This window comes from Salmo salar, chromosome 22, assembly GCF_965601325.2.
Source record: "Salmo salar chromosome 22, fSalSal1, whole genome shotgun sequence".
Taxonomy (NCBI): Eukaryota; Metazoa; Chordata; class Actinopteri; order Salmoniformes; family Salmonidae; genus Salmo; species Salmo salar.
Genome location: NC_138312.1, coordinates 6,250,216 through 6,274,092, shown reverse-complemented (window position 1 = coordinate 6,274,092; position 23,877 = coordinate 6,250,216). Strand labels below are relative to the sequence as shown.

Below are 23,877 nucleotides of genomic sequence, written 5' to 3'. Positions count from 1 at the left end.
TGGAATGGTCACTGCTATGATTTTATGAAAACCTATAACACTTACCCAGCATTCAAATCTGACACCCACATTTCCAGTTTTTGAACAGTGATTTTTATTTGTCTTATTTGTTTCTTAAATATATTTATTGTACACAGATGCGATATAAAAACATATGTACTTTCAAAGGAACGAGGAGTCTGTTTTTGATTCAGCATATTGGAAACTAGCTTGGAGCCAAATCTGTTAGTGTTCTTCTGCACAAACATTAACGTGACATTTACCATAGGGACTTGGTAAGACAAATCAACATATCAGGCTAATCAGAAGCATATAAGAGCATCTTTCTCCAGTCACCATAGGGCAGTGGTCTTTTGCTGAATTGGCAACAAAACAATTCATTATTTGTCTCATCTACAGTCAGGTCCAAAATTATTGGCACCCTTGAGAAAGATGAGCAAAAAAGCTTATAAAACAAATTTAAGAGGACAGAATAAATTCAGAGATTTTTTTTTTAACATTGTTTACAAATCTATGCTTTTACAGAAAATACTAGCGGATCTATAAAACCTTACAGATTAAAGAACACAGGAGCTGCCATTTTATAGTTTATCAAAATGGAACCTGCTGAGTCATTTGATAGAGGTTGGAACGGAGGCTGTTTAAACATAGGCCTCTATTGCGTCCCGATGCTGCCCAAGTTCACACTTGCTCACTCCTCCCCATGGAAAATAAAACATATATTTGGATTGGTAGAGGGTGGTTCCACCATATTTCTTACAGCAGTCATTTCCTTTTAATCCAAGAAGGGAAGTGAACAAGTGCGCATTTAAGTGATAAGGATTTAGAATCGGGATGCAACCTTAGCTGACAGGAAAGTAACTATTTGCCAGACAACTGGATCAAACTAGTCTGCTGCTCATGAGTTGGATTGTTAATTATTGAGTGGTAGATTCCCTTTTTTCTATAGATTCTGTTTCTATGGGTGATTAAGTCCCTTTGATCTGAGCCTCATGCTCTGACTAACATCTGCATTTGGACAAAAATACAAGTACAACCCATACATACTATATTACAACCATGCTTTAGTGATCTGATCTAGTATCTTTACACTTGTAGATGGAAATGCACATGGTCGGTGACTGAGGCTTCGTCTCGAATGGCACTCTATTTCCTATGAAGTGCACTACTTTTGACCCAGAGCTGTGGGGATTAGGGTGCCATTTGAGATTTGACCTGAGGTTTTGTTCTCAATGTTATCCTAGTACGTAGTATTGCATTTTAATGCAGTATAAAGACTGCAATACCAAATAAATAAAATAGTTAATCTACAAAAACAAGTGCAGTCAGACCCTGAAAGAAAGGGGCTGTAGTTTTAGTTTACTCCATGGTGCAGCCAGGGGAATGATTCAGAGTTAGTGGACATATTGCTTGGTGTTGTTCTTTATCTATTATTGTTCTGTTCTCTTCAACCTGTCTTTAATGCCATAGAATTATTATTATTAGATTTCTATGCTTATTAATGCCCTGTCATCATTGTCATGAACAGCATCCGGTATCAGACCAATAGAATATCTGTTCAGGGCCAGGTTCAGTAGGCAAACGTTGAATGGTTCAGATAGAAATGTCATGAATAGAGCTGACATGATTTATTTGTTCTACATGTCAGAGAGGTATGTATGTTCTACATAATCTATTTGTATCTGAAATATCCACAATGTTGTGCCCTGCTGAATGCACCTGAGTTCTGTTGTCTGGTACAATTCAATAGCGCCCTCTAGTGGAAAACTTTAGTCAGCACCATTAGATGATACAGTCTCACATTTCAACTCTTACAAATGTTTGTTAATTGAATAGTGTCTCAAGAGGTCCAAATATTTACATACAGTTGATGTTACATTAAATAAAATACAGATTGTATAAAAACATTTAGACAACAAAATCCCTGATGAAAAACATTTATACATTTACATTTACATTTTAGTCATTTAGCAGACGCTCTTATCCAGAGCGACTTACAGTAGTAAATACATGTGGAAATGTAAAGAACAATGTAAACATAGATTTTTTTTCTCTAATACCCAATAAATAAATTAAACGACACTCAGTGCACAATCCTTGCGAGGAAACAAAAGATTTTGGACATGAAATAATCAGTACCAATCAAGTAAACAAAGTGCAGAATCCTCTCTGACAATGTTGACATATAATCTGAATGGGAGACTTTACATAGAATAGATAATAAAAGTATGACAATTTTTGGACAAAATATACAAGTAAGAAACAACGGATAGTGAAAGAACGGATAGTGAAAGAATCACTATAACATGTAGAAGTTACATCTGTAGTATGGTGTTGCAGAGGTCCCTGTAGGTGAGGTGAGTTGGCTTGTTTAAGTGTTTTTGCAAGGCTGGGACTGGGAAATGAGAGAAGGGAGGTTGAGGTGAGGGTGGGGGGGTTGGTTGGCTGTACATAGGCCTGTCCAGGAGGCTGGGGCTGAGTTCTGGGGGAGAGTGGGCCTGGATCTCAGTCTGAGGCTGTGGCCTGGCCTCCTCACCAGTTGGTGCTGGGGGGCCTATGGGGCTGGGGCTCTGTGCAGCCTGAGTAGTCCAGCTCAGCACTGTCACACTCAGAGTCATCATACAGGCCCTGGGGTGAGGTGGAGAGGATGGCAATGGGCATTACTGCATTGTGACTGGTTATTAATACAGTTTTTCCTAACCATTGATTAAATACATTTTTCCCTCATCAATCTACACACAATACCCCATAATGACAAAGCGATTACAGGCTTTTTTGGAAATTTTAGCAAATTATACTTTTTTTTACATATGTCACGATTACCAGTATCAGTAGAGAGGCAGAGTCAGGTGCAGGAGACAGAGGTCCGGAGTGATAGTGGTTTTTAATATGAAATCCGGGAACACAAGAAACCGAAAGGCACAGACCGCACATAAAATCAACTAGGGAAAACACGTTCCCAAACAAAAGACGCACGGGGCGCAGCCCGGTAAATATATATAACAAAGAGAGCAGCACTCACTAACAACTGTCCAGAGTTGACATAAAACAATCCCGCACGAAATCCTGAACTGAAAAGACACACTAAATAACCTAACTAATGACAGACAAGAAACAGGTGCGGGTCAGACAGACAAAACCAAAAGACACAGAAACATAGATCGGTGGCAGCTAGTAGGCCGGCGACGACGACCGCCGAGCACCGCCCGACCGAGGAGGGGCGCCACCTTCTGTGGATACTGTGACAACATAAGTATTCAGACCCTTTGCTACGAGACTCAAAATTGAGCTCAGGTGCATCCTGTTTCCATTGATCATCCTTGAGATGTTTCTACAACTTGATTGGCGTCAACCTGTGGTAAATTGCAAGTCAGAGCAAAAACCAAGCCATGAGGTCGAAGGAATTGTCCGTAGAGCTCAGAGACAGGATTGTGTCGAGTCACAGATTTGGGGAAGGGTACCAAGAAATTTCTGCAGCATTGAAGGTCCCCAAGAACACAGTTGCCTCCAAATGGAAGAAGTTTGGAACCACCAAGACTCTTCCTAGAGACCTCAGACTGGGACGAAGGTTCACCTTCCAAATGCAAAACGACCCTAAGCACACAGCCAAGACAACGCAAGAGTAGCTTTGGGACAAGTCTCTGAATGTCCTTGAGTAGCACAGCCAGAGCCCAGACTTGAACCCGATTGAACATCTCCGGAGAGTAGAGGTTGACCGATTAATCGGAATGGGCAATTAATTAGGGACGATTTCAAGTTTTCATAACAATCGTTAATCAGCATTTTTGGACACGATCATGGCCAATTTCATTGCACTCCATGAGGAGACTGCGTGGCAGGCTGACTACCTGTTATGCGAGTGCAGCAAGGAGCCAAGGTAAGGTGCTAGCTAGCATTAAACGTATCTTATAAAAAACAATCTTAACATAATCACTAGTTAACTACACATGGTTGACGATATTACTAGTTTATCTAGCTTGTCCTGCGTTGCATATAATCGATGCGGTGCCTGTTAATTTATCATTGAATCACAGCCTACTTCGCCAAACGGGTGATTTAACAAGCGCATTCGTGAAAAAAGCACTGTCGTTGAACCAATGTGTACCTAACCATAAACATCAACGCCTTTCTTAACATTTTTTACTTTTCTGGGCTAGGGGGCAGTATTTTCACGGCAGGATAAAAAACGTACCCGATTTAAACTGGTTACTACTCTTGCCCAGAAACGAGAATATGCATATTATTAGTATATTTGGATAGAAAACACTCTAACGTTTCAAAAACTGTTTGAATGGTGTCTGTGAGTATAACAGAACTCATATGGCAGGCAAAAACCTGAGAAGATTTCAAGCAGGAAGTGCCCTGTCTGCGATTTTGTAGTTCTGCTTTTGCTTGTCTATCGAAACAACAGTATCCGTGGGGTTTGTTGCACTTTCTAAGGCTTCCATTGGCTCTCTAAAGCCGCCAGAAAGTGGATTGGGGCGTCACCAGTCTCTGGGCAAAGAATAGGAGCACAGTTTGTTAGTGGACTGCCTGGTGACTCAGAGACTGGAGATGCGTGGTCCCGAGACCTCGCCATTTTTTCTTTCCTTCTTTGAATGAATACAACATTGTCCGGTTGGAATATTATCGCTATTTTACAAGAAAAATAGCATAAAAATTGATTTTAAACATCGTTTGACATGCTTCTAAGTACGGTAATGGAACATTTTGAAATCTTTTGTGTCGATATGCGCTCGCGCGTTACCCTTTGGATAGTGACCTGAACGCACGAACAAAACGGAGATATTTGCACATAACTATGGATTATTTGGAACAAAAACAACATTTGTTGTGGAAGTAGCAGTCCTGGGAGTGCATTCTGACAAAGAACAGCAAAGGTAATCAAATTTTTCTAATAGTAATTCTGAGTTTAGTGAGCCTCGACGTTGGCGGGTGTCTGAATAGCTAGCCTTGATGGCCGAGCTATGTACTCAGAATATTACAAAATGTGCTTTCGCTGAAAAGCTATTTTAAAATCTGACACCGCGATTGCATAAAGGAGTTCTGTATCTATAATTCTTAAAATATTTGTTATGTATTTTGTCAACGTTTAGCATGAGTCATTTAGTAAATTCACCGGAAGTTTCCGGTGGGTATGCTAGTTCTGAACATCACATGCTAATGTAAAAAGCTGTTTTTTGATATAAATATGAACTTGATTGAACAAAACATGCATGTATTGTATAACATAATGTCCTAGAAGTGTCATCTGATGAAGATCATCAAAGGTTAGTGCTGCATTTAGCTGTGTTTTGGGTTTTTGTGACATATATGCTTGCTTGAAAAATGGCTGTGTGGTTATTTCTGGCTATATACTCTCCTAACATAATCTAATGTTTTGCTTTCGCTGTAAAGCCTTTTTGAAATCGGACAATGTGGTTAGATTAACGAGAGTCTTATCTTTCAAATGGTGTAAAATAGTCGTATGTTTGAAATATTGAAATTATAGCATTTCTGAGGTTTTGAATTTCGCGCCACGCTCTACCACTGGCTGTTGAATAGAGTGGGACGCTCACATCCCACCTAGCCCAGAGAAGTTGTTTAAACCTGCATATTTAGTTAATATTGCCTGCTAACATGAATTTCTTTTAACTAGGGAAATTGTGTCAATTCTCTTGCATTCTGTGCAACAGAGTCAGGGTATATGCAGCAGTTTGGGCCGCCTGGCTCGTTGCGAACTATGTGAAGACTATTTGTTCCTAACAAAGACAGCCAACTTCACCAAACGGGGGATGATTTAACAAAAGCGCATTTGCAAAAAAATCACAATCGTTGCACGAATGTACCTAACCATAAACATCAATGCCTTTCTTAAAATCAATACACAGAAGTATATTTTTTTAAACCTGCATATTTAGTAAAAATAAATCCAGGTTAGCAGGCAATATTAAACTAGGGCAATTGTGTTACTTCTCTTGCACGCAGAGTCAGGGTATATGCAACAGTTTGGGCCGCCTGGCTCGTTGCGAACTAATTTGCCAGAATTTTACATAATTATGACATAACATTGAAGATTGTGCAATGTAACAGGAATATTTAGACTTATGGATGCCACCCGTTACATAAAATACGGAACGGTTCAGTATTTCACTGAAAGAATAAACGTTTTGTTTTCGAAATGATAGTTTCCGGATTTGACCATATTAATGACCTAAGGCTCGTATTTCTGTGTGTTATTATGTTATAATTAAGTCTATGATTTGATATTTAATAGAGCAGTCTGACTGAGTGGTGGTAGGCACCAGCAGGCTCGTAAGCATTCATTCAAACAGCACTTTCGTGCGTTTGCCAGCAGCTCTTCACTGTGCTTCAAGCATTGAGCTGTTTGACTTCAAGCCTATCAACTCCCGAGATTAGGCTGGTGTAACCGATGTGAAATGGCTACCTAGTTAGCGGGGTGCACACTAATAGCGTTTCAATCGGTGACGTCACTCGCTCTGAGACCTTGAAGTAGTTGTTCCCCCGCGGCTTTTGTGAAGCGATGGGCAACAATGCTTCGAGGGTGGCTGTTGTCGATGTGTTCCTGGTTCGAGCCCAGGTAGGGGCGAGGAGAGGGACGGAAGCTATACTGTTACACTGGCAATACCAAAGTGCCTATATGAACATCCAATAGTCAAAGAAAGGTATATGAAATACAAATGGTATAGAGAGAAATAGTCCTATAATTCCTATAATAACTACAACCTAAAACTTCTTACCTGGGAATATTGAAGACTCATGTTAAAAGGAACCACCAGCTTTCATATGTTCTCATGTTCTGAGCAAGGAAGTTAAACGTTAGCTTTTTTACATGGCACATATTGCACTTTTACTTTCTTCTCCAACACTTTGTTTTTGCATTATTTAAACCAAATTGAACATGTTTCATTATTTATTTAAGGCTAAATAGATTTTATTGATGTATTATATTAAGTTAAAATAAAAGTGTTCATTCAGTGTTGTTGTAATTGTCATGATTACAAATAAAAAATTAAAAAATCGTCCGATTAATCGGTATCGGCTTTTTTTGGTCCTCCAATAATCGGTATCGGTATAGCTAGCTGGTTGCTTGCTAGCTAGTTATCTCCCATGCCAATTTCTAATATCTGACATACTCGTAAATATGAAGTTATTTCATAATGGAAGTTAACTGGCTAGCAAATCAAGGTTTGTGACATTAGCTATCCCCAGTTAGATCATGTGTTTTCACTTATTGCATCTGCATGCTTGTTGCGTTCTCCCTGGTGCACTTGTTTGTTCGTGAGCTGGCTGCTCATTCTAAATAGTATAATCTAATCTGTTCAAAACAGTGGCAGCATGTGACATGCAAAAGTGAAATAAGTGTATTTATGCTGTTGTTCAAATGCACAGATCACTTTGAATATCTTTTCAAAGAAACTACCGGTAGTTTGAAAACTTGGCATATTTCTGTCATGCTGCTTTGTTGACAACTTCAACCACGACCACCCCCCACGCCCATACACCCAGCCAATCAGCGGCCGCCACTGGTCCCTACATAAGAGCAAAATCCAAATGTAGACCTATATTCTGTTATAGGGATGGCAGCCTTAATGATCAGAGCATGCATTATAATCAGGATTTCGGCTCTCATCATTTCTCGTCGATTATTGCTAAACATAACAGTTCTCATGGTAACCTTACCATAGTTCTAGTTGTCACGGTAACCCTTTGTCATAGTTCTAGTTGTTACGGTACCCCACCTCATAGTTCTACGGTTCCGAGAGTAACCCTGTCCCTGCCTACCTCATAGTTTTGCTCTGTGTTGAGCTGGGTCTTGACCTGGCGGATGGTGGCCTCCTCTGATAGGCCTTCGGCTGGGTCAAGGGTAGGGTCGGCAGAGATCTCCGACCCCTGGGACAGAAGGTCGTCGCTCTTGTCGTCCAGCCGCTCATCCGTGTTGGTGCTGACCACGTCGGGCGTCCCACTGTGGGAGTGGTCGCTGGTGTTGCCCTCCTCTCCGTCCGACATGGACACTGCTGACAGGTTCTCAGAGCTGAAGGTGGACAGGGACTGGCACTTGTTGATGCTCACTGGCCGACTGCATGGGGAAGAGAGGAAATAGATGAAATGATGGGGCTCTCAATAACTCAGACACAAGCTCTTTTTATCACACCAAGACGTTCTTCCTGCTGGACTATATACTATAGAATCTTGACTATATACACTATACTGTATAAGATGTATATTCTCACCGTCTCCGCGGTAACTCCACCTCACTGTCCACCTCCCCTTCCTCTTCCTCTGAGGACACACCACATCTCTGGAGGAGACATGGAAGAGATATGATGAGACTTAGAAAGGGATCAGCTTCATCTTACAACTATTTTTCTCAATTGATTTGGCACATTGTCGGAATGTTTTTAGGAAAAGAACCAGCAGACAATGCACTACAGACAAACATATTTTTTTCTGGCCCAGCATCTTTATTTTTTACAACTGTGGCAGATCTACCTGTTTGCGTGTGACTTGTTTCCGGTAGAGCAGTGCTGCAGGTGTGAGGTAGCACCTGGGTGACCTTATGATTCCTGTCTCCTCCTTCTCATCCTGGGGTATTCTCCCTGGGCCTCCCAGTACCGACCCCCTCCCTGCTGTCGCCCCCCTCCCACAGGGCGAATCTGGGCTACTGGAGAACGGGATGGAGGCCGCGTCCTCGCTGGGGGTGTCACTACGCATTGGGGTCTCTGTCTGATCGTCTGTCCCTCCTCCACCTCGACCTCCTCCTCCACCTGCAAGTCATTCATACCAACCAGCATCAGTTTCCTTATTTCCTAAACACAGAAGGACTATACACTGTAGATGTTGTTATGGTGTATTTATTAACGAATGTCTGTCTGATCATGTCTTGTGATTTATGTCCTGTGACTGAAGTGATGTAGACGATATATTATGTATGCATCCCAAATTAGCACCCTATTCCCTTTATCGTGCACCACCATAGGTCTCTAGTCAAAAGTAGAGCACCACGTAGGGAATAGGTTGCAATTTGGGACGTAACCTATATGTACGCCATGTATCCCTGTATATTACCAGCAAATTTCCCTATGGGACATTATTATAACTATTCATCACCTCCTCCCAGGCCAGCAGAGGCGCTCTGGCTGCCCCCTCTCTCCAGGCCGGGCTTCTCCTGTCCCTTGTGGCGGCCCTCTGCCTCCAGATCGGTGGAGATAAGGTCTGGGCTGGACGAGGACATCTTCTTCAGCAGCAGGTCATGTTGGAGACCTCTCAGGGCTGCGCTGGGGTCCAGGTGCTGCTTGCTGCTGGGGGGGATACATCTTTATTGTGGGCCCTGAAGGCCGATTTGAGGATAGTTTTATATAGTGTACAAAATATGAACTTCACTGACCAGGTGAATCCAGGTGAAAGCTAAGATCCCTTATTGATGTCACTTGTTAAATCCACTTCAATCAGTGTAGATGAAGGGAATGAGACCGGTTAAATAAGGATTTTTAAGTCTTGAGACAATTGAGACATGGATTGTGTATGTGTGCCATTCAGAGGGTGAATGGACAAGACAAAAGATGCCTTTGAACGGGTATGGTAGTAGGTGCCAGCACCACCAGTTTGTGTTAAGAACTGCAACCCTACTGGGTTTTTCACGCTCAACAGTTTCCTGTGTGTTTCAAGAATGGTCCACCACTCAAATGACATCCAGCCAACTAGACACAACTGTGGGAAGCTTTGGAATCAACATGGGCCAACATTCCTGTGGAACTCTATCGACACCTTGTAAATTCCATGCCACAACAAATTGTGGCTGTTCTGAGGGAAAAAGGGGGTTGGGGGGTGGGGTGCAACTCAATATTAGGATGGTGTTCTTAATGTTTTGTACACTCAGTGTAAATACCTGGGTGTGGAGGTGGTGTTGGTGGTGGTCAGTGACATAGTATTAGCCAAGCCCAGGTTAGAGGACAGGGCTGCCTTCAGCCCAGCCAGGTCTCCACTGCTGCCCTTCCCTGCCTTCCTGTAGCGGGGCTTGGCCCGACGCGACCTCCCCGGGGACGTGGAGCCCTTCTGGGGGCAAGAGGGAATGGTCACCTGGGTCATGGAGGAGTCCAGTTTGGGGAGGATCACCTCTGACTTCAACAGGTCTGGCCTACTGGAACACACAGTGAGTAAAGTCTACAGTTTCAGTACACTGAATAAATAAAGTAATAGTCAAGTCAAGAGAAATAGATGCAGCTACAGCCTTTCTCCTTGTATCCAAATAAACAATATACAGTGAGGGCTCAAACTGTACATGCTTACAACCAGTAATAATACATAATAACTGTATGCCCGGTAAGTGTTACATGCTATTTAATCCAAAACACATGTATACAGACAGGGATTGAATGTATGGGATTAGTGAGTGTGAATGGTTCAATGGTTTCCCCCTCAGTCTCACCTCTTGGTGTGAGAGGCCAGTTTCTGAGGTATGTTGCGTTTCTTGATGAGTTTCTCCATGGAGTTGGATGAGCGTTCTTGTCTGGAGCTGTGGTGTTTGACGCATACTGGGTACTTCTTATCCAGGGACTGCTCCCTCCTGGGAAGCACACACACAAACAACATCATTCATTAATTCATTACTTGGCCACAATAAACATATCACAAACGTCTGTATTATGTATTACATTATGTCTGCTATTCCCTCTCCCTGCATGTGTCTTTGGCAGATGAGCATGAATATTGTATACACAGGTCGATATTGATTGTAAGGTGTGCAACAATAAATATGATTATTACTTGAGTAGCTCTTTCTCCTTGAGTTCCAGCTGTAGCATGACAGCATTGAGCTCCATGTAGAGGTTGTTGGCTCTGTCCAGTTTCCTCTCGTAGTGCTCACGGATGTCCAGGGCATGCCTGAGATGGAGAGAGAGAGAATGGAACGGGACGGACAGGGTTAAAACACGCAGTACAGCTAGCCATTAATTTGATGTATGCAAAGGCGCAATGAACACAATTGGGAGCAACATCATCAACATCATTGGACAGCAATAAACAACACACACAGTAAAGCTTTTGCTGTATGTTGATATGTACAGGTGAAGTCGGAAGTTTACATACACCTTAGCCAAATACATTTAAACTCCGTTTCACAATTCCTGACATTTAATCCTAGTAAAAATTCCCTGACATAGGTCAGTTAGGATCACCACTTTATTTTAAGAATGTGAAATGTCAGAATAATACTAGAGAGAATTATTTCTTTCAGCTTTTATTTATTTCATCACAATCCCACTGGGTCAGAAGTTTACATACACTCAATTAGTATTTGGTAGCATTGCCCTTAAATTGTTTAACTTCGGTCAAACGTTTCGGGTAGCCTTCCACAAGCTTCCCACAATAAGTTGGGTGAATTTTGGGCCATTCCTCCTGACAGAGCTGGTGTATCTGAGTCATGTTCATAGGCCCCCTTGATCGCACACACTTTTTCAGTTCTGCCCACAAATTTTCTATAGGATTGAGGTCAGGGCTTTGTGATGGCCACTCCAATACCTTGACTTTGTTGTTCTTAAGCCATTTTGACACAACTTTGGAAGTATGCTTGGGGTCATTGTCCATTTGGAAGATCCATTTGCAATCAAGCTTTAACTTCCTGACTGATGTATTGTATGTACTTCCATACTTTACAGTTGAGATAAGGTTTTGATGTTGGTGTGTTGTGTCTTTTTTTCTCCACACATAGTTTTGTGTGTTCCTTCCAAACAACTCAACTTTAGTTTCATCTGTCCACAGAATATTTTGCCAGTAGCGCTGTGGGACATCCAGGTGCTCTTTTGCGAACTTCAGACATGCAGCAATGTTTTTTTGGACAGCAGCGGCTTCTTCTATGGTGACCTATTATTCTTGTTTAGTGTTTTACATATAGTAGACTTGTCAACAGAGATGTTAGCATGTTCCAGATATTTCTGTAAGTCTTAAGCTGACAATCTAGGATTCTTCTTAACCTCATTGAGCATTCAGCATTGTGCTCTTGCAGTCATCTTTGCAGGATGGCCACTCCTAGAGAGAGTAGCAACAGTGCTGAACTTTCTCCATTTATAGACAATTTGTTTTACCGTGGACTGATGAACATCAAGGCTTTTAGAGATACTTTTGTAACCCTTTCCAGCTTTGTGGAAGTCAACAATTCTTAATCTTAGGTCTTCTGAGATCTCTTTTGTTCGAGGCATGGTTCATATCGAGCAATGCTTCCTGTGAATAGCAAACTCAAATTTTGTGAGTGTTTTTGATAGGGCAGGGCAGCTCTAACCAACATCTCCAATCTCGTCTCATTGATTGGACTCCAGGTTAGCTGACTCCTGACTCCAATTAGCTTTTGGAGAAGTCATTAGCCCTAGGCTAGGGTTCACATACTTTTTCCAACCTACACTGTGAATGTTTAAATTATCTATTCAATATAGACAAGAAAAATACAATAATTTGTGTGTTATTAGTTTAAGCACACTGTGTTTTCCTATTGTTGTGACTTAGATGAAGATCAAATCAAATTTCATGACCAATTTATGCAGAAATCCAGGTAATTCCAAAGGGTTCACATACTTTAAAAAATATTTTTTTACCCCTTTTTTCTCCAAAATTGGTAGTTTATACAGTCTTGTCTCATCGCTGCAACTCCTGTACGGACTCGGGAGAGGTGAAGGTCGAGAGCCATGCGTCCTCCGAAACACAACCCTGCACTGCTTCTTGACACAACGCAAATCCAACCCGGAAGCCAACCGCACCAATGTGTCGGAGGAAACACCGTACACCTGGCGACCTGGTCAGTGTGCACTGCGCCCGGCCCGCCACAGGAGTCGCTAGTGCACGATGAGACAAGGATATATCCCTGCCGGCCAAACCCTCCCCAACCCAGACGACGCTGGGCCAATTGTGCAATGCCCCATGGACCTCCCGGTCACGGCCGGCTGCGACAGAGCCTGGGCTCGAACCTAGAATCTCTGGTGGCACAGCTAGCACTGCGATGCAGTGCCTTAGACCACTGCGCCACCCGGGAGGTCCACATACTTTTGCTTGCCACTGTATGTATGTATGTAGCTATGTATGCATGTAGCTATGTATGTATGTATCTTTTGTAGCATTATTTCTGTATGTTCATTCCCTCACTCACTCACTCACTCACTCACTCACTCACTCACTCACTCACTCACTCACTCACTCACTCACTCACTCACTCACTCACTCACTCACTCACTCACTCACTCACTCACTCACTCACTCACTCACTCACTCACTCACTCACTCACTCACTCACTCACATATTCATTTATCCGGCCATAATACTCTCCCTGTACCTGAGCTCCTCTTTGCGTCGTATGATCATCTCCTCATCCAATCTGTGTATACATGTCCCCTCAGACTTGATCTTTTTAAAGTGCTGCTTCACCTCCACTCGCCACTCCGCCTGCACCACAGACACAGCAACAGATCATGTGTTAGTTAAAACTCAGCAACACAGACCATAGTGTCTCAGTCATAACAGTCAGACAGACAGCAGCATAGACATACCATGTGTCAATCAAAACAATGGTCAAAACAAATCCATGTCACAGAGCATCTCAATCGTGCTCAGTAAACACAGTGAAAACATTCTGAAAGGACACCGTGGACATTTTCCTGACTGGGTATCATTCTGACCTGTCCCTCTAGCTGCTGTCTGTTTGTCTTGTCTTTTACAAGGGCAGAAAGGTTTTAAAGAGAGAGAAATAGAGAGAGTAAGTGTGTGTGTGTGTGCTCGCGTGCATGTCAGTCTATCATGGTCCATCTGTGTGTGTGTGTGGCTCTTATTATTAAGCTAATCAGCCATCCCTCATTCCTCTATGTCCCTCCCTTCTCTCTGCCTCTCCTCCCTGCATTTCCTCCCCTCTTGCCTGCTTCTCCTCCCATCCTCCCTGCTTCTGTCCCCTCCCTCCCAGACTCTCCTCCTCTCCCCTCCCTCCTTCCTGCCTCTCATCTCCCCTACTCCCCACCTCTCCTCCCCTACTCCTTGCTTTTCCTCCCATCCTCTCCTCCCTACCTCTCCCCCTCCCCTCTTCTAACTGCCTTTCCTCCTCTCTCCTCCTCCCTGCCTCTTCTCCCCTGCCCCTCCTCTCCACCTCTGCTACCCGCCTCCCTGCCTCTCGTCCCCATTAAAACAATCGGGAATTAGCTATGGTATAAGGATTCAGACGCATTGATCTCCTCGTCTTTGACAAAAATAAGAGATAACATGACTAGCTAGAAAGCTAGCTAACTGTCAGTGCCCTCCATATAGATCCTATTAAATTACAAGAAGGGCTATGTCATAAACCCTCAAAGTAACAGAGTGGGGTGAAAATGGTAGCCATATTGGTAAGGGAAAATTCAAACCAGTCTAATTGGAATTAATGGCAGTAGAGGCATAATCCTGATTTTACTTATGCAGGAAAATGTAAGTAAGGCATGTGATATCAGAAATTGTGTAATATAATTATTGTCAAGCTAAGATATTGTCATATAATTATAAACACAGTTTCTACGGGTTTTATACACATTTTCTGTATAAATAGCCTTTAAAATGTAGGATGATAAATGTCAAAAATGTGTTTTATTGGAAAGCTGTGAGTGCTATTATACACTGCTCAAAAAAATAAAGGGAACACTTAAACAACACAATGTAACTCCAAGTCAATCACACTTCTGTGAAATCAAACTGTCCACTTAGGAAGCAACACTGATTGACAATAAATGTCACATGCTGTTGTGCAAATGGAATAGACAACAGGTGGAAATTATAGGCAATTAGCAAGACACCCCCAATAAAGGAGTGGTTCTGCAGGTGGGGACCACAGACCACTTCTCAGTTCCTATGCTTCCTGGCTGATGTTTTGGTCACTTTTGAATGCTGGCGGTGCTTTCACTCTAGTGGTAGCATGAGACGGAGTCTACAACCCACACAAGTGGCTCAGGTAGTGCAGCTCATCCAGGATGGCACATCAATGCGAGCTGTGGCAAGAAGGTTTGCTGTGTTTGTCAGCGTAGTGTCCAGAGCATGAGGCGCTACCAGGAGACAGGCGAGTACATCAGGAGACGTGGAGGAGGCCGTAGGAGGGCAACAACCCAGCAGCAGGACCGCTACCTCCGCCTTTGTGCAAGGAGGAGCAAGAGGAGCACTGCCAGAGCCCTGCAAAATGACCTCCAGCAGGCCACAAATGTGCATGTGTCTGCTCAAACGGTCAGAAACAGACTCCATGAGGGTGGTATGAGGGCCCGACGTCCACAGGTGGGGGTTGTGCTTACAGCCCAACACCGTGCAGGACGTTTGGCATTTGCCAGAGAACACCAAGATTGGCAAATTCGCCACTGGCGCCCTGTGCTCTTCACAGATGAAAGCAGGTTCACACTGAGCACGTGACAGACGTGACAGAGTCTGGAGATGCCGTGGAGAACGTTCTGCTGCCTGCAACATCCTCCAGCATGACCGGTTTGGCGGTGGGTCAGTCATGGTGTGGGGTGCTATTTCTTTGGGGGGGCCGCACAGCCCTCCATGTGCTCGCCAGAGGTAGCCTGACTGCCATTAGGTACCGAGATGAGATCCTCAGACCCCTTGTGAGACCATATGCTGGTGCGGTTGGCCCTGGGTTCCTCCTAATGCAAGACAATGCTAGACCTCATGTGGCTGGAGTGTGTCAGCAGTTCCTGCAAGAGGAAGGCATTGATGCTATGGACTGGCCCGCCCGTTCCCCAGACCTGAATCCAATTGAGCACATCTGGGACATCATGTCTTGCTCCATCCACCAACGCCACATTGCACCACAGACTGTCCAGGAGTTGGCGGATGCTTTAGTCCAGGTCTGGGAGGAGATCCCTCAGGAGACCATCCGCCACCTCATCAGGAGCATGCCCAGGCGTTGTAGGGAGGTCATACGGGCACGTGGAGGCCACACACACTACTGAGCCTCATTTTGACTTGTTTTAAGGACATGACATCAAAGTTGGATCAGCCTGTAGTGTGGTTTTCCACTTTAATTTTGAGTGTGACTCCAAATCCAGACCTCCATGGGTTGATAAATTGGATTTCCATTGATTATTTTTGTGTGATTTTGTTGTCAGCACATTCAACTATGTAAAGAAAAAAGTATTTAATAAGATTATTTCTTTCATTCAGATCTAGGATGTGTTGTTTAAGTGTTCCCTTTATTTTTTTGAGCAGTATATGATACAATATCAATACTTGTTGCATTAACAACTTGTGTCAGCCATTGTATGGCTGTGAATTGACTGCATTGTTTGAATGGAATGTTGGCATAGTGGCAGTTAATTAGAACAATCAATGGAATAATTCCTGTCTGGCTAGCTAGCTAACAAACATACAGTGCGGATATATTCTTCAAATTCATTATTTTACCCAATATCTTATCACAGCACTGGCTAACCGTGGTTGACCAACTCCCTGACCAAAATGGCTGCATCATAAGAAGGTTTCATTCCCATTCTACATAGTATTCAATGTCCTAATTCTATGGTGCACTGCCTATCAGCTAGCTGTCAGTGTCAGTGCCCTCCCCTCCCTATTTGTTGTTGTTTCTCTCCACTCCAAGTGAAATTCACAACAACAATATGTGCCCACCCCCAATTCAGGTATATCTATTAGTAGCCCCTGTCATTATTAGGTGGTAGAACTAAACTAAGCATTTCTGCTGTTAGACAGGATTTATATCGATAAAGGGGTGACATTACCCTCTGGTTTAAGGTTTATGACATAAGCCACTCTAGTTTAATAGTGCATCTCTATGGGTACAGTAGAGCAGTGGTTCCCAAACTGTGGGTTGGTGACTTTTTCCATATTTTGTTATGTTACAGCCTTATTCTAACATGTATTAAATAGATGTTTCCCCCCTCATGAATCTACACACAATACTTCATAATGACAAAGCAAAAACCGGTTTTTATACATTTTTGCAAATGGATTACAAATACAAAACTGAAATATCACATTTACATAAGTATTGAGACCCTTTGCTCAGTACTTTGTTGAAGCATCTTTGGCAGCGATTACAGCCTAGCAAGCTAGCCAACGTTAGCCAACAGCTTGACTGCTGTTGTTAGGTCAGAACGCTCGGATCCACCCTACTCCTCGGGTTTTTAGAAATGTTAGCAAATTTATTAAAAATAAAAAGCATAAATACCTTATTTACATAAGTATTCAGACCCTTTGCTATGAGAATAATTGAGATCAGGTGCATCCTGTTTCCATTGACCATCCTTGATGTTTCTGCAGCTCGATTGGAGTCAACCTGTGGTAAATTCAATTGATTGGACAAGATTTGGAAAGGCACACACCTGTCTATATAAGTTCTAACAGTTAATAGTGAATGTCAGAGCAAAAACCAAGACATGAGGTCGAAGGAATTGTCTGTAGAGCTCCGAGACAGGATTGCGCCGAGGCAGAGATCTGGGGAAGGGTAGTGAAAAATGACTGCAGCATTGAAGGACCCCATGAACACAGTGACCTCCATCATTCTTAAATGGAAGAAGTTTGGAATGACCAAGATTCTTCCTAGAGCTGGCCGCCAGGCCAAACTGAGCAATCGGGGGAGAAGGGCATTTGTCAGGGAGGTAACCAAGAACCCGATGGTCACTCTGACTGAGCTCTAGAGTTCCTCTGTGGAGATGGGATAATCTTCCAGAAGGACAACCATCTCTGCAGCGCTCCACCAATCAGGCCTTTAGGGTAGAGTGGCTAGACAGAAGCAACTCCTCAGTAAAGGCACATGACAGCCCGCTTGGAGTTTGCCAAAAGGTACTTAAAGACTCTCAGACCATGAGAAACAAGATTCTCTGATCTGATGAAACCAAGATTGAACTCTTTGGCCTGAATGCCAAGCGTCGCATCTGGAGAAAACATGGCACCATCCCTACGGTGAGGCATGGTGGTGGCAGCATGATGCTGTGGGGATTTCTTTCAGTGGCAGGGATTGGGAGACTAGTCAGGATCAAGGGAAAGATGAAAGGAGCAAAGTACAGAGAGATTCTTGATGAAAACCTGTTACAGAGTGCTTAGGACCTGAGACTGAGGTGAAGGTTCACCTTCCAACAGGACAACGACCCTAAGCACACAACCAAGACAACGCAGTAGTGGCTTCGGGACAAGTCTCTGAATGTCTTTCAGTGGCCTTGCCAGAGCCTGGACTTGAACCCGATCGAACATCTTTGGAGAGACCTGAAAATAGGTGTGCAGCGAAGCTCCCCATCCAACCTGACAGAGCTTAAGAGGATCTGCAGAGAAGAATGGGAGAAACTTCCCAAATACAGGTCTGCCAAGCTTGTAGCGGCATACCCAAGAAGACTCGAGGCCGTAATCGCTCCCAAAGGTACTTCAACAAAGTACAGAGATATTTTAGTTTTACATTTTTTCTAAATGTGCCAAAATTTCTAAAAAACGGTTTTTGTTTTGTCTTTATGGGGTTTAATATACATTTTAGAATAAAGCTGTAACGTAACAAAATGTGGACAAAGTTGAGGGGTCTGAATACTTTCCGAATGCACTGTATACACACACATTTGCGGAATGGGAAAACGCTTTCAATGTAAACTTAAACGACTAACACCAAATAGAACATTTTTGCCCACTGAAGTCGGTTACGACGCCGAACTGCAGTCAGGTCAAGACCCTGGTGAGGACGACAAGCACGCAGATGAGCTTCCATGAGACGGTTTCTAACAGTTTGTGCAGAAATTCTTCAGTTGTGCAAACCCATAGTTTCATCAGCTGTCCGGTAGCTGGTCTCAGAAGATCCCACAGGTGAAGGACCCGGATGTGGAGGTCCTGAGCTGGCGTGGTTACACGTGGTCTGCGGTTGTGAGTCCGGTTGCACTTCCTGCCAAAATGTCTAAAATGACGTTGGATGCAGCTTATATCTGGTGGACATTCCTGCCGTCAGCATGCCAATTGCCCACTCACTCAGACTTGTGACACTTCTGTGGCATTGTGTTGTGTGACAAAACGTCATATTTTAGAGTGGCCTTTAATTGTCCCCAGCACAAAATTTGAGAGGAATAAGCTTTTTGTGCTTATGGAACAATTTTGGGATATTTTATTTCAGCTCATGAAACATGGGACCAACCCTTTACATGTTGCGTTTATATTTTTGTTCAGTATATTTTTCTTCTGACAGAAGCAAGAAGTATTAGCTGGTAGATTTTAGCTTTTGACACCATGTAGATGTGCATAAAGACAAAAACACGTAACTTTACTTGCCGAAGTCTGGTGGTTTATTCACATACAGCTAGCTAGCATACAGCCAAATATGCTCCTTGTTCTATCTGTGATACAGTGGTACCAAAACAGCACAGTATGAAGATAGGCAGAAACTGCTTCTCCAATAGAAATCCCTGATCACGCTTGTAGGCATTGTCAGGCAATGTTGGCTAGATAAGCTACAACACAGAAACATGCCTCCGGGTCTAACATTCATCTCGCACCGAACTGCGAATGTGCAGACCATCAAATCAAAGGCACTCCTTCGATATAAAGTAGCTTTTTTCACTGTCACAAGGTTGGAGTAATAACATGTTCAACTATTTTAGACATTGGCTCAACTCTAGGTTGTACCTTTAGATTTCAAGAAAATTAACAACCAAGGAAGAATTTTTCACTTCTCTCATTGACTTCTCAAAACCCCGGCCTTGTCTGCTTGGTCTGTTTCGCAAGTGTAAGCACCTCTAACTTTAGAATCTATGTGGCGGTACTGGTACATCCAGATACCTTCGAGTGACTGTGACCTACCCATGATGCTCTAGTGATGACCTAGGCAACAATAAACAAAAACACATTCCATATTTAGGCTAAGGCTAGTGTTCAAAAGATTAGCCATAACACTGGCTATGGCTGGTTCTGGAGATGGTTTGTCATAAGCATTTAGGGAAAACTTTGCCATCTAATGTTATCTCTAAATGGGTGTTCTTGTGTCCACTGCCAGTGAAAATCTGTGCTGCAGAGAGGTAGAGGAGGAAGCTTATGTTGCTGATTGCATTTCATTCTCAGTACATAGTCATCAATCATGCAAGGAAAAATGACTGAAAGACACAAAATGACATATAGTGGTTATGAGCCCTTTGTTGTTCACACAAGAAACCTATTTTCAATGATATAGCTACCATCACATAACACAAATGAAAGGGTAAATGGTTTATAATAATCTTTTAGCGAACTGTTCATGCACCTACACAGCATTATTAGTTATTCTACAAAAGAATAGCAATGGTTGTCCTGTAGCAGAAAGTGTATGCCATAGGATTAGGAATGAGTAATTTAATAGGATCTCTGTGGTGTATGTATGCACTGTACAGGTGATGGCAAAGTGCAAAAACGTGTTGGTGGCATGCTACTGACCACCCAGGTTTTGCCCTATATGTCTCAACCCATATGCCCTGTAGGCTATATGCAATGCTTACAGGCAAGAACATGAGAACATGGATGCTGAAATAAGTGGGTAGGTAAATGCAAAGTATGCTATGTTAGAGCACAGGAAGGCTTCTAATTATAGGGAGATTGAACATCCCTATAATAACTGAAATATCAATTAACCCCCAGTCAATCGGGAAATCTAACCCTGAGCAAAATAATAGTGGACTAGAACACACCTGTAGGCTTTCTGTAGATTGGAATAACTTTTATTCAAATTCAAAGTCTTCAATCAGATCAAGCATTAACTGGCGATAGCATATGTTTTGGCGGATGCTTTGTTGGTGTCAGAGGTGGAACTGCATTGGTCAAATCGGTGAGCAGCTGCTCTTGCGATCATTGTCAGGAAGCCACACACGCCCTACTCCAGTCAGAAGTTCAGAATGAGAAAGTGTAGGCTATATAGAAATAATTTCGCTCAAATAGAAAAATCATTAAAGGAAATTAGGATCTCTTATCCTAATCGAGGTGTTGAGCACATTTTATATTCCAGTGTTCGAACTTGTACACAAGGCTGCATGGGATTCTGTTAATGCGACTCGGTGCAGCCAATGGCAATGTCCACTTTAGGTATAATGCCGGGAGCCACTTGAGGATTTGACAGCTCTAACGCAGTTCCACCCTGACACCGTCAAAACAACTCTCTGCAGATGTTGGCTAAAGTGGATCTGATTGAATCGAGCCCTTAGTTTGCAATTGTGATAACAGGTTCTGAAAGGTAGGCAAATCGTTGGCAGAAAGTTGTTGTGCATTAGTGTCGTGGGTACCTAAGAACAAATGTCCACTTGGTAATCCCAGCGTGTGCAGACCAGGTTCCCTGATCCCATGTACAATGGCTTAAAACTAACCCCATTAGAATGATTTAGTGAGTCAAATTGTGTAAACATCTTTACTTTATTTGAAGGATATAACTATTTAAAAAAAACTGTATTTATTGCAATTACAACCGCTGCCTCAGCCTCTGTCCATCTGGTCTCATGCAGCACAGCAGTCCTGTAAAACATATGACACAAATGTAGAGTTAGTTCATTGAAGTTATTGTAGGTGGAATCCTAACTTGAGATCTATGTAATTTAACTTTTGTTCAAATCGTGATGTCAGTAGAAGATTTATGGCAGAAATGATGTGTTGATATGACTCAGCCCATTATGTTATGGCTCCAAATCCAACATCAACAAATCTTAGTGATAGGATTCCGTGACTTACCTTCACTATACTTGAATGAGTGTGTAGACAGCACTCTGGGCGCAGACATGAAATACAGAGGTATATTACAGTTGAATAGTAGCTCCAAATCAAACATCAACATTACCTAGTGATAGAATTTGAAGACACACTACCATTCAAAAGTTTGGGGTCACCTAAAAATCTCCTTGTTTTTGAAAGAAAAGCACATTTTTTGTCCATTAAAATAACATCAAATTGATCAGAAATACAGTGTAGACATTGTTAAAGAAGCAATAAAACTGGCCTTCTTTAGACTAGTTGAGTATCTGGAGCATCAGCATTTGTGGGTTCGATTACAGGCTCAAAATGGCCAGAAACAAAGCCTTTCTTCTGAAACTCATCAGTCTATTCTTGTTCTGAGAAATGAAGGCTATTCCATGTGATAAATTGCCAAGAAACTGAAGATCTCGTACAACACTGTGTATTACTCCCTTCACAGAACAGCGCAACCTGGCTATAACAAGAATAGAAAGAGGAGTGGGAGGCCCTGGTGCAAAACTGAGCAAGAGTACAAGTACATTAGAGTGTCTAGTTTGAGAAACAGACGCCTCACAAGTCCTCAACTGGCAGCTTCATTAAATAGTACCCACAAAACACCAGTCTCAACGTCAGCAGTGAAGAGGCGACTCCGGGATGCTGGCCTTCTAAGCAGAGTTGCTAAGAAAAAGCCATATCTCAGACTGGCCAATAAAAAGAAAAATTAAGATGGGCAAAAGAACACAGACACTGGACAGAGGAACTCTGCCTAGAAGGCCAGCATCCTGGAGTCGCTGGTGTTTTGCAGGTACTATTTAATGAAGCTGCCAGTTGAGGACTTGTGAGGCGTCTGTTTCTCAAACGTCGTTAGCTAGCTAGTTTATTGCATAAGCATTTCATGTAATGATGTAGCTAACTATTGTAGAAGGGGCACGTTTATAATTTGATCAGATAACTAGCTAGCTGAGAAGCTCTCTTTTACTTACAGTCTCGCCGTCCAGGTAGATGGTTGGAAAAGCATCTTCTTTGAGTCAAAGCCTCATTTGAAAGCCCAGCTCCACCGGCAAGTAATTAAAAAAGGAGTCCCGGGTGATATGCACATTGCAGACTGACACACATACAGTTTCTTACGACTCTTCAAAGCTGAGGAAAGTCATCTACTGGCAGTAAACATGAGGATGGAGACATCGGGAGGGCAACTCATACAAACTCCAGTCTTTGATGTTTCAACCAGAAACCCTGGACGCACTGTAGCCGCGGGGCATTGCACAAATGGACAGACAGACAAACGTATAAAGCTACAAAAAGACAAAGAGATACAGAAGTGAGACATAAACTTGGACAAAGCTACAAACAGACAAATGGATTTAGACAAATAGACCGATTGATTTATAGATATACAGTGCAAAATAGCTGTTCAAAAAAGCAGCAATAGCAAGTGGACGTCAAAAGGATGTTTGGCTCAGTCGTGAAGAGGAATAACTTTGCATGTGTTTCTAATTAATATTTTTTAAATTCAGGCCATGATTGTGGGTGGTAACATTTAAATAAAACCCAGCCCTGAAACAAAATGTAGGCAAAAAATGATTTGTACTTCATCTCATAGGAAAACACAACATTGACTTTGCAATAAGTGGGCAGTTCGGATTTGTCACTTCAAGCCCAAATATATCATACGTTGACTAAAAGGGTGACTTATTGATTTAAATCGTGCAACATCATGGGTAAGCTCTGCCCATTGTCTTTCAGCTCTAAAAATTTGATTTCTACTCGCATTGACGTTTTAAAGAATGAATAAGTTATTTCATAACTTGAATTACTTACCAATACAACTACATGAATCTAGAAAATACGTTTTGTGGGTAAGAGTGCAGTATTTATTTAGTACAGTGCCTTCGGAAAGTATTGACTTTTTCCACATTTTGTTAGGTTGCAGCCTTATTCTAAAATTGATTAATACATCTAGACGTTCCGCTAGCGGAACACCTGCTCCAATATCCAATGATAGGCGTGGCGCGAAATACAAACTCCTCGAAAATCCGAAAACGTCCATTTTTCAAACATATGACTATTTTACACCATTTTAAAGACTCTCCTTTATCTAACCACACTGTCCGATTTCAAAAAGGCTTTACAGCGAAAGCAAAACATTAGATTATGTCAGCAGAGTACCCAGCCAGAAATAATCAGACACCCATTTTTCAAGCTAGCATATAATGTCACAA

The 23,877-nt window shown here is 42.5% G+C and overlaps 1 protein-coding gene across 2 annotated transcripts in view; it reads right to left on the bottom strand.

The window, feature by feature from the left end:
• Window positions 1-70: 70 nt before the first annotated feature.
• Window positions 71-23,877, bottom strand: part of LOC106582660 (mitogen-activated protein kinase kinase kinase 12) — a 64,547-nt gene continuing 40,740 nt past the window's right edge. Inside the window, exons 8-16 of one of the 2 annotated variants that reach the window (XM_014165922.3) lie at window positions 13,320-13,429; window positions 10,768-10,884; window positions 10,430-10,567; window positions 9,890-10,141; window positions 9,112-9,299; window positions 8,494-8,768; window positions 8,235-8,302; window positions 7,786-8,080; window positions 71-2,628 (exon numbers count right to left, since the gene is read on the bottom strand). In XM_014165922.3, the coding sequence (XP_014021397.1) occupies window positions 2,533-2,628; window positions 7,786-8,080; window positions 8,235-8,302; window positions 8,494-8,768; window positions 9,112-9,299; window positions 9,890-10,141; window positions 10,430-10,567; window positions 10,768-10,884; window positions 13,320-13,429 (1,539 nt within the window). In that variant the 3' untranslated portion in view covers window positions 71-2,532. Of the gene's footprint in view, window positions 2,629-7,785; window positions 8,081-8,234; window positions 8,303-8,493; window positions 8,769-9,111; window positions 9,303-9,889; window positions 10,142-10,429; window positions 10,568-10,767; window positions 10,885-13,319; window positions 13,430-23,877 lie in introns of both variants that reach the window. The other variant, XM_014165919.3, reaches the window with a different exon arrangement.